This window comes from Hibiscus syriacus, unplaced genomic scaffold, assembly GCF_006381635.1.
Source record: "Hibiscus syriacus cultivar Baekdansim isolate YM2019G1 unplaced genomic scaffold, ASM638163v2 tig00110831_pilon, whole genome shotgun sequence".
In the NCBI taxonomy this organism is placed as follows: Eukaryota; Viridiplantae; Streptophyta; class Magnoliopsida; order Malvales; family Malvaceae; genus Hibiscus; species Hibiscus syriacus.
Genome location: NW_024062882.1, coordinates 5,315,884 through 5,327,864, shown reverse-complemented (window position 1 = coordinate 5,327,864; position 11,981 = coordinate 5,315,884). Strand labels below are relative to the sequence as shown.

The window sequence follows — 11,981 nt, the reverse complement described above, 5'->3', positions numbered from 1 at the left end:
GCCAAAGAGAGTTGTGTCCTTGGATTTGGGCTGAGGATGAACGGAGATGGTGGGTGGCGGTAGCAATGAGGCCGCTCGGAGAGCCATGAAGCCGCTGGTTTTTGATGGGATTTTTTTAGTGTAATAATTGTTATCTGGTTGGATGGTGAACGGAGACGGGGGCAGATAAGGTTGGTTCTTGATGGCAATACGCCATGTCAGCTTCCATTATCCAATGGGATTTGCTTTGATTTCTCTTCCAAGCTTTTTCATTTCTCCATTAACAGTGAGTTTCTGGGCCTTTTCGGCCTGCAACAATCCAGTCCAAAGGGATAATATGTGTCTTAATGGAAAATTACATTGATGAACTGAGGATATCAACGTTTACCATCAAATCGGTGAGAATTTATCTTTTAAATAATGCCAATTAAATCACTAAAATGTGATGTGACCGTTAAAAAATTAAGTATCAATATGAGTTGGTTCAAGTGATAAATAATTTAATATTATTTAAGTAAGTTTTTAAGTTCAAGTTCTTGTATATGTAAAAAAATATCTGATAGAATATTCATCCACCAAAATTAAGTATACGACGTGTCGTAACCGGTTTTCGTCCGGGCACGAAATATTAAATTTTGGCGAGAAAATTGATGTGAATAAATGGTTTTGAAAATAATTTGGGAGTCGCCATCGACCTTTTGGATCAGGTAGGTCGAATACCTAAAAATTATCTTTTAAAAGAGTTTTTAAGAAAACCATATTTAAAAGATGAACTGATCTGCGTTTTATAACCAAAAATTCGTTCTTTTTAATAATAAAAAGGGATTCGTGGTCGGTTACGTTTAGGGAAGGATTAGCACCCCTACAACGCCCAAAATTGGTACTTTTTAATTATAAATTGTCTCTTTTATTAAAATTTAAAAATTCAAAAATATATTTAATTTATAATCCTATTATTTCAAAATTATATAAAAAATATTTATTTATTTTTAATATTTGAAAAGAACTTCTAGGTGCCTTAAGACAGCTCTTTTCTTTGATATTGATAAATATTGATTTAAATAATATTGTTTACTTTTTAAATTTAAAATATCAGAATAAGACATCCAGTTGTATTAAGACTGTCCTTTTCTTCGATAATAAATATTTAAAAAACTATTCATTATATGTATATTTATGAATATATAAAAATATTTAACAATATAATAAAAATATCACTAAAACAATATATTTTAAGCATTAAAATGAAAACATATAAAATAAATAACTAAATTATAATAAAAATAAAACTAAATCTAATTCCTAATTAATAATTAATAATTAATTGAAATTATAGGGTTTAAATATTTTATTTTCTAATTTAATAATTTAGTGATCAAAATGAAATTATTTAAAATTTAAATTTTATAATAGAATAAATTAAAAATATGAACTAGGGATAAAAAAAAATTATTTATTAAAATTAAGGGATTAAATCTGTCATTTATCCTAAATATATTATTTTAATAAAAAGGACTAAAATGAATAAAATTAAAATTCAAAGACTGAATTAAAATTATTATAAATTCAGTTTAGTGACCAAAATGTAAAATTTACAAATACGAAGGACTGCGGAAGGGATTTAACTTTTCCATAATTACGCGCATAGTCCTTCCCGAAACGACGTCGTTCGGGAAGGACTATAAATGGTCCATACCGGCTGGCCCGAAGGGCCAGCCATTTCATTTCTTTTCTTCCCTCTCTCTCTCTTCTCTGAGAGAGAGAAATTTCTCTCGCTTCTCTCTAACACAGAGAGAAGCCCAGCCGGCCGGCAGCCGTTAGCCGGCGTTCATCCGCCGTCAACCACCGCCGCCGGCCACCGTCTCCGGTGGCCGGAAAAATTTTTCTTTTATCTAAACGTAGATCGGACCGTCCTAATGACGGTTCCGATGTTTTTTTTTCGTTAAACGGCTCCTAATCGGAGCAAATCTTTAAAAATACCTTCGATTTTCGAAGGTTTGCTGTGGAGCGTGGAGGCGCGTGGTTACTCCGGTGGTGGTGTGGCTTTCCTCGGTAAGTCTCTTCTTCCTTTTTCTCTCTTTTTTCTTCTGGTTCTTTGCTGCTGAGATCTTTGGTACTAGTTTGTTTTTTTTTTCTTTCTCTGTATTTTTTCATTTTCTGTTTCTATTTCTTCTTTCTGTCTCTCTGTGTTTTTTTTTTCGCATGTGGGTGGTGGCTTTTATAGCCACCACCGGTGTTCGTCTCGGACCGGTCCGAAGAGGGGGCTTCGGTGAGTCACCGGACTACCAGTGGTGACTCACCCCATAGCCTTGCATGGACGGCTGGTATATGATCTTCTGGAGTCTTCGGTTGGGATGTGGCAGCGGCGGAGGCGGCGAGGGCTGTCGGCAGCCGCGTGGAAGCTGGAGCGGCGCCGCGTGGCCCTAGGGTATCAAACCCTAGGGTTTCCTTCTGGCATCATCTGGACCGTTGGATCTTATCAGATCCAACGGCTGTGAGCTGAGGCGGCTGATCAAATTAGGGTTAGGAAACCCTAACTGGAAACCCAAATATTTAGGGTTTCTGGTTGGATTTGGACCGGTTTTAGTTGGTTTGTAACTGGGCCGGTTTAATTGTAATTGGTTTGTAATTTATATGGATTTAATATATTTAATAATAATAGTAAAAATAATAATAATAATAATAATAAAAATAATAATAATAATATTAATAATGATAATAATAATATTAATAATAATAATAATAATAATATGGATAAAAAATAGTATCTTCAGCTGCCCCTCTTTGCCCATTCTTGTGTTAACAAGAATAGGGCAAAGATGAAAAGATAATAAATTTTTTTATCCATTTGACTTTACTTTGATCATAATGGAGATATTGAGTAAATTCTTCTCTCTCTCCAAATAAGTTCTTCTTATTATGAACTTTCTGCTGGGGATGATGATGACCTCCTTTCTGTGATAGAGTCATTCAAAAGGTTGAATAAGCTCTTGATGAGTTCTTCTCATTATGAACTTTCTCTTCTTTCTTCATATAATATCAAACAAAGGTTGAACAAGCTCTTCTCATTATGAACTTCTTCTTCCTTCTTCAGATGAGTTCTTTTCATTCATGAACTTTCTCTGGCAATGTTGATCCATCAAATGATGAATTTAAACAAAAAGTTGAACAAGTTCTTCTCATTATGAACCTCTTCTTCCTTCTTCAGATGAGTTCTTCTCATTATGAACCTTCTCTGGTAATGTTGATCCATCAAATGATGAATTTAAACAAAAAGTTGAACAAGTTCTTCTCATTATGAACCTCTTCTTCCTTCTTCAGATGAGTTCTTCTCATTATGAACCTTCTCTGGTAATGTTGATCCATCAAATGATGAATTTAAACAAAAAGTTGAACAAGTTCTTCTCATTATGAACTTCTTCTTCCTTCTTCAGATGAGTTCTTCTCATTATGAACTTTCTCTGGAAAAGATGATCCACCAAATGATGGATTTAAACAAAAAGTTGAACAAATTCTTCTCATTATGAACTTCTTCTTCCTTCTTCAGATGAGTTCTTCTCATTATGAACTTTCTCTGGAAAAGATGATCCACCAAATGATGGATTCAGGTAAAAGGTTGAACAAATTCTTCTCATTATGAACTTCTTCTTCCTTCTTCAGATGAGTTCTTCTCATTATGAACTCTACCTTGCAATGTTAATCTTTCAAATGATAGATTTGAATCTTTGCTAAAATCTTTGAAATTCCTGTTAAAAATTCAACAAAAATGAATGAAAATGCATCTATTTTTGCAAATGCCTAAATATGATGCATGAATATTAAGTTGTTTGATTTTAGACGGGTGAATTGAGTATTTCTTCAATTGTAGAAACCCAATAAATCTTTCTTCTTCAAATCAGAGAATCTATCCTCTTTGACAAATGTAGAGGTAGATATAATGTAAAAAAAAATTCTTGAGAATAAAACTCAATTGTATAGGCTCTTGAAAAGTTTGCATTCAGGCAACATGTTGATTCTGATAACAGCTCATCTGATTATGAAGTGGCCTTTCAAGATGATTTCACAGATATCGATAGTTCTTTTAAATACCAAGAAATCTTGAATTCTGATTCTGATGAAGAAAATAAACTGTTATTCTTGACAAAAATGGGATTCTCAAGTGCTGAAACTTCAATATCCATGTAGAAATGTGGTCCAGATTCATCAATTGTAAAATTGATAAATTTTATATGTGCTGCTCAAATGACTAAGGCTGCTGATGCACTTCTTCGGATCAAATAACTCAAAGAACACTTCCAGAAGATGCTATTGGCAAATTCATCTTCTAAATTCAATGCTTGATTCTGTCCAATCAGATAACTCAAAGAACACTTCCAGAAGATGCTATGTTCTGTCCAACCAGATCAGATAACTCAAAGAACACTTCCAGAAGATGCTATGTTCTGTCCAACCAGATCAGATAACTCAAAGAACACTTCCAGAAGATGCTATTGGCAAATTCATATTCTAAATTCAATGCTTGATTCTGTCCAATCAGATAACTCAAAGAACACTTCCAGAAGATGCTATGTTCTGTCCAACCAGATTAGATAACTCAAAGAACACTTCCAGAAGATGCTATGTTCTGTCCAACCAGATCAGATAACTCAAAGAACACTTCCAGAAGATGCTATGTTCTGTCCAACCAGATCAGATAACTCAAAGAACACTTCCAGAAGATGCTATGTTCTGTCCAACCAGATCAGATAACTCAAAGAACACTTCCAGAAGATGCTATGTTCTGTCCAACCAGATCAGATAACTCAAAGAACACTTCCAGAAGATGCTATGTTCTGTCCAACCAGATCAGATAACTCAAAGAACACATCCAGAAGATGCTATGTTCTGTCCAACCAGATCAGATAACTCAAAGAACACTTCCAGAAGATGCTATTGGCATATTCATTTGTTCCAGTTAATGTTTGGAATAGGATATCACCATGCTCATTCGATGTAGAGCCAAAATTTGTAGATTCGAAGCATTTCCATGCTATTACACTGAAAAGGGCTATATTCATAATTCTGCCAAATTTGAACTGTTTGGACAGATGCTTTTCCATGTGCTGATGCTTTTCCATTGACAAAGAAGTGATGGCCTTCATGGGATCCAAGAACAAAGTTGAACTGTTTATAAACATGTACATGAAGTGCCAAATTGACAGAAAGGATCTGTAAGGCTCTTGAAGCTTATGACAATGAGTCACCTTCGAGTGTTCAAAAATATGTTCTTGATGAGTGCTGAAAATGGAATCTAGTATGGGTTGGAAGGAATAAGGTTACTCCACTTGAACCTGATAAGGTGGAAATGCTTCTAGGTTTCCTTAAAAACCATATACAAGGATCTGTATAGAAACATGTCTCCTAGTGATATCAATGTCTTGTTTCTTTTTGCTGGAATCAGTACTGCAAAGATCATCTTCTACTGTTTTAGTATATCTTTGAAAACAGATGTGCAAGAACTGAAGGGTGATCGGTTGGAGCAATTGATGAGTAGATTTGGCGGATTCGACCTTGTTGTCGGTAGAATCCCGTGTAATAATCTTGATGTTCATGGCTTTAAGCTAGTGATGATTTGCCTACTTTGTATTCCATGTATTTAAAAGTATTAACATAAAGTGATATTCAGACATCTTTAAATTATTTCAAAATTATGTTAATTCAATAGAAAAGAATAAATTGAATTTCCAAAAATAAATTGGCTCTCAAATAAATTGAACTTGAAATAGATAGAATTGTATTCAAAGTTATGGCAAACATAAGAATGATAAATTCAAATGTCTCAACAAATTATAAGCATAAGTATTTCTAAATTAATCAAGTTGACACAATTTAGAGATGATGTAAGCTTTTGTCTGGAAGATCTCAAACGTTGTTGAAATGCTTGTAGATGTGAAGTTTCTTCCAAACTGTCAAAATCTTAAGAGAATTCAATTGCCGGATGCCTAATATCAACCTGCATTTGAGCTGCCTTTTCAGGTTTTCAACTCAAATCCTTCCTTTGATTACAAGATGCCCTTTGCGGGTTTTCATCTTGACCCCCTTTTTTTTTCTTTTTTTTCTTTTTTTTCTTTTTTTTTTCTCTTTTTTTTTCTCTTCAAGCATAATATTTCTTGACAGAATCCGAGTTTATTGGATTTTTCAGAATTTTTCCATCCATTTCTGCCAAGATCAATGCTCCTCCGGAAAAGGCTTTTTTTACAACGTATGGTCCTTCCCAATTAGGCATCCATTTCCCACGGAAATCTTTATGTATAGGCAAGATCTTTTTCAATACTAGATCACCCTCTTGGAATTCTCTTGGATGTACTTTTTTGTCATGAGACTTTATCATCCGTTTCTGATACATCTGTCCATGGCAAATAGCTTTCAATCTTTTCTCCTCAATAAGGTTCAATTGATCAACTCTAGCTTGGATCCATTCAGATTCATCCAATTTTGTTTCTCTCAATATTCGAAGCGATGGAATCTCAACTTCAATTGGTAAGACTGCTTCCATCCCGTAGACTAAAGAAAAAGGCGTTGCCCCAGTAGATGTTCGAACAGTAGTTCGGTATGCATATAGAGCAAAAGGTAACTTTTCGTGCCAATCTTTGTAAGTTTCAGTAGTCTTTGTAATGATTCTCTTGATGTTCTTATTTGCTGCTTCAACTGCCCCATTCATCTTTGGACGATATGCCACTGAATTTGCATGTTTGATCTTGAACTGTGCACAAAGTTCGGTCATCATTTTGTTGTTCAGGTTCAGAGCATTATCTGTAATGATCCTTTCTGGTAAACCATACCGGCAAATTATTTCTTTCTTTATGAACTTGCAGACTGTGGACCTCTTAATATTGGTATATGAAGCAGCTTCAACCCATTTGGTAAAATAATCAATTGCCACAAGGATGAAACAATGTCCATTCGATGCTTTTGGTGTGATTGCCCCAATGACATCTATTCCCCACATAGAAAATGGCCAGGGCGCTGTCATTACATGTAAAGGAGATGGGGGTACATGAATCTTGTCTGCATATATCTGGCATTTATGACATTTCCTTGCATAATCAATGCAATCTGTGTACATAGTAGCCCAATAGTATCCATATCTCATTATTTTTCTGGCCATAGAAAGACCATTTGCATGTGTTCCACATATTCCACTGTGTACTTCTTCAATGACGTTTCGAGCTTCACTGGTATTTAAACATCTCAACAGCATTTGATCACTGCTTCTTCTATACATAATCTCTCCATCAAGAAAATATCCAGCAGCCATTCTTCTCAAGGTTCTTTTATCAATTTCTGATGCATTTGGTGGATAACTTTGATTTTTGATATATTGCAGGATATCATGATACCATGGTTTACCATCTACCTCTTCTTCCACACTATAACAATGTGCAGGAATTTCATATACTTGCATTTTGATTGGCATCATATCAACTTTCTTAGTTGCCTGAAACATAGCAGCTAATGTAGCCAAAGCATCTGCCATTTGATTTTCTTCCCGAGGGAGATAATTGAATGTAACTTTCTCAAATTCTTTCACTAATTCGAGGGTAAAATTTCGGTATTCCAACAATTTGGGATCTTTTGTTTCCCATTCTCCTCGCAATTGATACACCACCAAAGATGAATCTCCATATATCTTGAGACATTTGATTTTTCTTTCTATAACTGCTTTCAATCCCATGACACAAGCTTCATATTCCGCCATGTTATTGGTGCAAAAGAACTCCAGTCTACTTGTAAAGGGATAATAAACATTTTCAGGAGAAATTAACACTGCCCCGATTCCTCGTCCCAAAGCATTAGATGCTCCGTCAAAGTAAAGCTTCCAAGTTGCAAATGCATCATTTGTTTTGACTTCTTCATTCATGGATATGCATAACAGATCTTCATCGGGAAAATTAAAGTTCAAAGGCTGATAATCATTTGATACACGACTGGCCAAAAAATCAGCTATGACACTTCCTTTTATCACTTTTTGGTTGACATATACAATATCAAACTCAGATAATAACATCTGCCATCTAGCCATTCTGCCTGTCAAAGCTGGTGATTCCATTAAGAACTTTAAAGGATCAAGTTTGGATATCAACCAAGTAGTATGGTATAACATATATTGTCTGAGTCTTCGAGTAGTCCACACCAAAGCACAACATAATTTTTGTATTGGTGGATATCGAACTTCACAATCAGTAAATTTCTTGCTCAAATAATAAATAGCTTTTTCTTTCCTTCCTGATTCATCATGCTGTCCTAGTACACATCCCATCGAATTTTCGAAGACCGTCAAATAGAGAATTAATGGTCTATCAGGCATTGGTGATACTAAAATTGGGGCATTGGATAAGTATTTCTTAATAATATCCAATGTTTCTTGACATTCTTCATTCCAGACTTCAGGATTGTTCTTTCGAAGTAATTTGAACACTGGATCACATTTGTCAGTCAATTGAGAAATGAACCGAGATATATAATTTAATCTCCCCAAAAAGCCTCGAACTTCTTTTTTTGTGTTGGGTGGTGGAAGATCTTGAATTGCTTTTACTTTATCTGGATCAATCTCGATTCCTTTTTTGCTAACCACAAATCCCAAAAGTTTCCCAGAATTTACCCCAAAAGTGCATTTAGCAGGGTTAAGCTTTAATTGATACTTCCTCAATCTCTGGAAAAGCTTCCTCAGATTTTGAATATGTTCTTCTTCCGTTTTGGATTTGGCAATCATGTCATCTACATATACTTCAATCTCTTTGTGCATCATGTCATGAAACAAAGTTACCATAGCTCTTTGATATGTTGCCCCTGCATTTTTCAATCCAAATGGCATCACTTTATAACAGAATGTGCCCCACATGGTTATAAATGTTGTTTTTTCCATGTCTTCAGGATTCATTTTTATCTGATTATATCCTGAAAATCCATCCATAAATGAAAACCATGCATGCCCTGCAGTATTGTCCACCAATGTGTCTATGTGGGGTAATGGAAAGCTATCTTTCGGACTAGCTTTGTTGAGATCTCTGTAATCCACGCACATTCGAACTTTTCCATTTTTCTTTGGTACGGGAACAATGTTGGCTACCCATTCTGGGTATTTAGATGCCTGTAGGAAACCTGCATTGATTTGTTTCATCACTTCTTCTTTGATTTGCAACAACATTTATGGCCTCATTCTTCTGAGCTTTTGTTGGACCGGTTTATATTCTGGATTGATTGGAAGCTTGTGTATCACTATATCTGTGCTCAAACCAGGCATATCTTGATAAGACCATGCAAAGATATCTTTGAACTCTTGAAGGAGATTTATCAATTCTTGCTTTATCTGGATTGTCAGAGTAGTGCCAATTTTCACCTCTTTTATTTCTTCATCTGTTCCCAAATTCACAGTTTCAACCTCTTCTTTGTGTGGTAGAATTTGTTTGTCCTCTTTTTCTACCAATCTTAATAGTTCAGTAGGAATATCACATTCCAGTTCATCTTCACAACCATTGATCTCTTCCAGACATATAGGCTGCTCTAAATTTATCACTGGATTAAATCTAGGAATAAACATGCTATTAACAGTGTGACACCTGCAAATTTAAATCGGACATATTTACGAAAGAATATAGTAAATTTATGAAATGTAAAAATGTAATAAAATGTAAAGAATGATTGCCATCTGAAAATTTTAAAGAAAGTTCCTTATATTTAACATAATTTCTTTTACAAGATAACAAAAAGTTTTCATATTTTTGAGCTAAACATAAAGATTAGTTCTGAATATTACTCTGCATTAATATTAAAAACTATAGGAAGATCTTCAGTGGTCCAATTGGTGAGTGTTTCTCCAGGAAGACATGGTCGAATCCTATCCAAGTATTTGCCATTTTTGTTGTCCTTCGTGATCATGTTGATAAATAATCCATTCATAGCTTCTTCAACTATGTCTTGATCTTTCGTCAACTTTTCTTCTTTAAAGGCTTCAACAAGCTGCTGTTCCACATTAATTGTTCCCCCTGATCTGAATGTTGTCTTCAACTGTGGGAAAGACATGTGTTTCCAAAAGATTTCTCCCCCTTTCAATTTTGTCTTTCTGTCTTCACATCTTCTTTTCATCTCTTTATTCTTTTGCTGAAAATTAGGCTTAAACCCTAGCCCAAAACGGTCTTTTTTCATCTTTATACTGATAGGAACTGAAATCCCTTGAAGATTCTTTCCTAGACCTCTTCCAGTTTTAGCTCCGATGCCTAAAGTTTGTTGTACCGTCATCTTGGTGCAATCAGACAATCTGGGATATGGAATTTTCCTTCCTTCTGCAACAAAGGTTGCATTTACAAATTCAAGAGCTCGAAAAGAGCATTCAAAAGCCTTATCATTGGTGTCGATATATGGAACATCGCTTGTTACAGACGCAATGATTTCTTCTTCAGCATTGACGCATATTAGTTGTCCATCAACAACAAATTTCAATTTCTGATGTAATGAAGAAGGAACGGCTCCTGCTGAGTGAATCCATGGCCTCCCTAAGAGACAATTATATGTGGGGTGGATGTCCATCACCACAAAATCAATATTGTACACGACTGGGCCAATTAACAACGGTATTTCCATTTTCCCAAGCACTTCTTTTTGAGTACCATCAAATGCTCGTACCACATTCTGATAACTCTTCATGTGTGATTGATCCAGAGGCATTCTTTGAAGTGTAACTAGAGGCATCAAGTTGAGAGCAGATCCATTGTCAATCAATACTCCTGGCAATACATGACCATGACAGTGTGTCGTGATGTTCAAAGCTCTTACTGACCCCATTCCGCCTTCCGGTATTTCATCATCTGTGAACGTTATGTAATTGTCAGCGGCTATATGTCCCACAATTCTGTCAATTTCTGATGCATTTGGTGGATAACTTTGATTTTTGATATATTGCAGGATATCATGATACCATGGTTTACCATCTACCTCTTCTTCCACACTATAACAATGTGCAGGAATTTCATATACTTGCATTTTGATTGGCATCATATCAACTTTCTTAGTTGCCTGAAACATAGCAGCTAATGTAGCCAAAGCATCTGCCATTTGATTTTCTTCCCGAGGGAGATAATTGAATGTAACTTTCTCAAATTCTTTCACTAATTCGAGGGTAAAATTTCGGTATTCCAACAATTTGGGATCTTTTGTTTCCCATTCTCCTCGCAATTGATACACCACCAAAGATGAATCTCCATATATCTTGAGACATTTGATTTTTCTTTCTATAGCTGCTTTCAATCCCATGACACAAGCTTCATATTCCGCCATGTTATTGGTGCAAAAGAACTCCAGTCTACTTGTAAAGGGATAATAAACATTTTCAGGAGAAATTAACACTGCCCCGATTCCTCGTCCCAAAGCATTAGATGCTCCGTCAAAGTAAAGCTTCCAAGTTGCAAATGCATCATTTGTTTTGACTTCTTCATTCATGGATATGCATAACAGATCTTCATCGGGAAAATTAAAGTTCAAAGGCTGATGATCATTTGATACACGACTGGCCAAAAAATCAGCTATGACACTTCCTTTTATCGCTTTTTGGTTGACATATACAATATCAAACTCAGATAATAACATCTGCCATCTAGCCATTCTGCCTGTCAAAGCTGGTGATTCCATTAAGAACTTTAAAGGATCAAGTTTGGATATCAACCAAGTAGTATGGTATAACATATATTGTCTGAGTCTTCGAGTAGTCCACACCAAAGCACAACATAATTTTTGTATTGGTGGATATCGAACTTCACAATCAGTAAATTTCTTGCTCAAATAATAAATAGCTTTTTCTTTCCTTCCTGATTCATCATGCTGTCCTAGTACACATCCCATCGAATTTTCGAAGACCGTCAAATAGAGAATTAATGGTCTATCAGGCATTGGTGATACTAAAATTGGGGCATTGGATAAGTATTTCTTAATAATATCCAATGTTTCTTGACATTCTTCATTCCAGACTT

General features: G+C 35.2%; 1 protein-coding gene across 1 annotated transcript; it reads right to left on the bottom strand.

The window, feature by feature from the left end:
• Positions 1–6,112: 6,112 nt before the first annotated feature.
• On the bottom strand, positions 6,113–9,463 carry LOC120142823. The gene has a single exon (XM_039157313.1). The coding sequence runs from the start codon at positions 9,164–9,166 to the stop codon at positions 6,113–6,115; it is 3,054 nt and encodes a 1,017-aa protein (XP_039013244.1). The 5' UTR covers positions 9,167–9,463.
• Between the last annotated feature and the right edge of the window lie 2,518 nt (positions 9,464–11,981).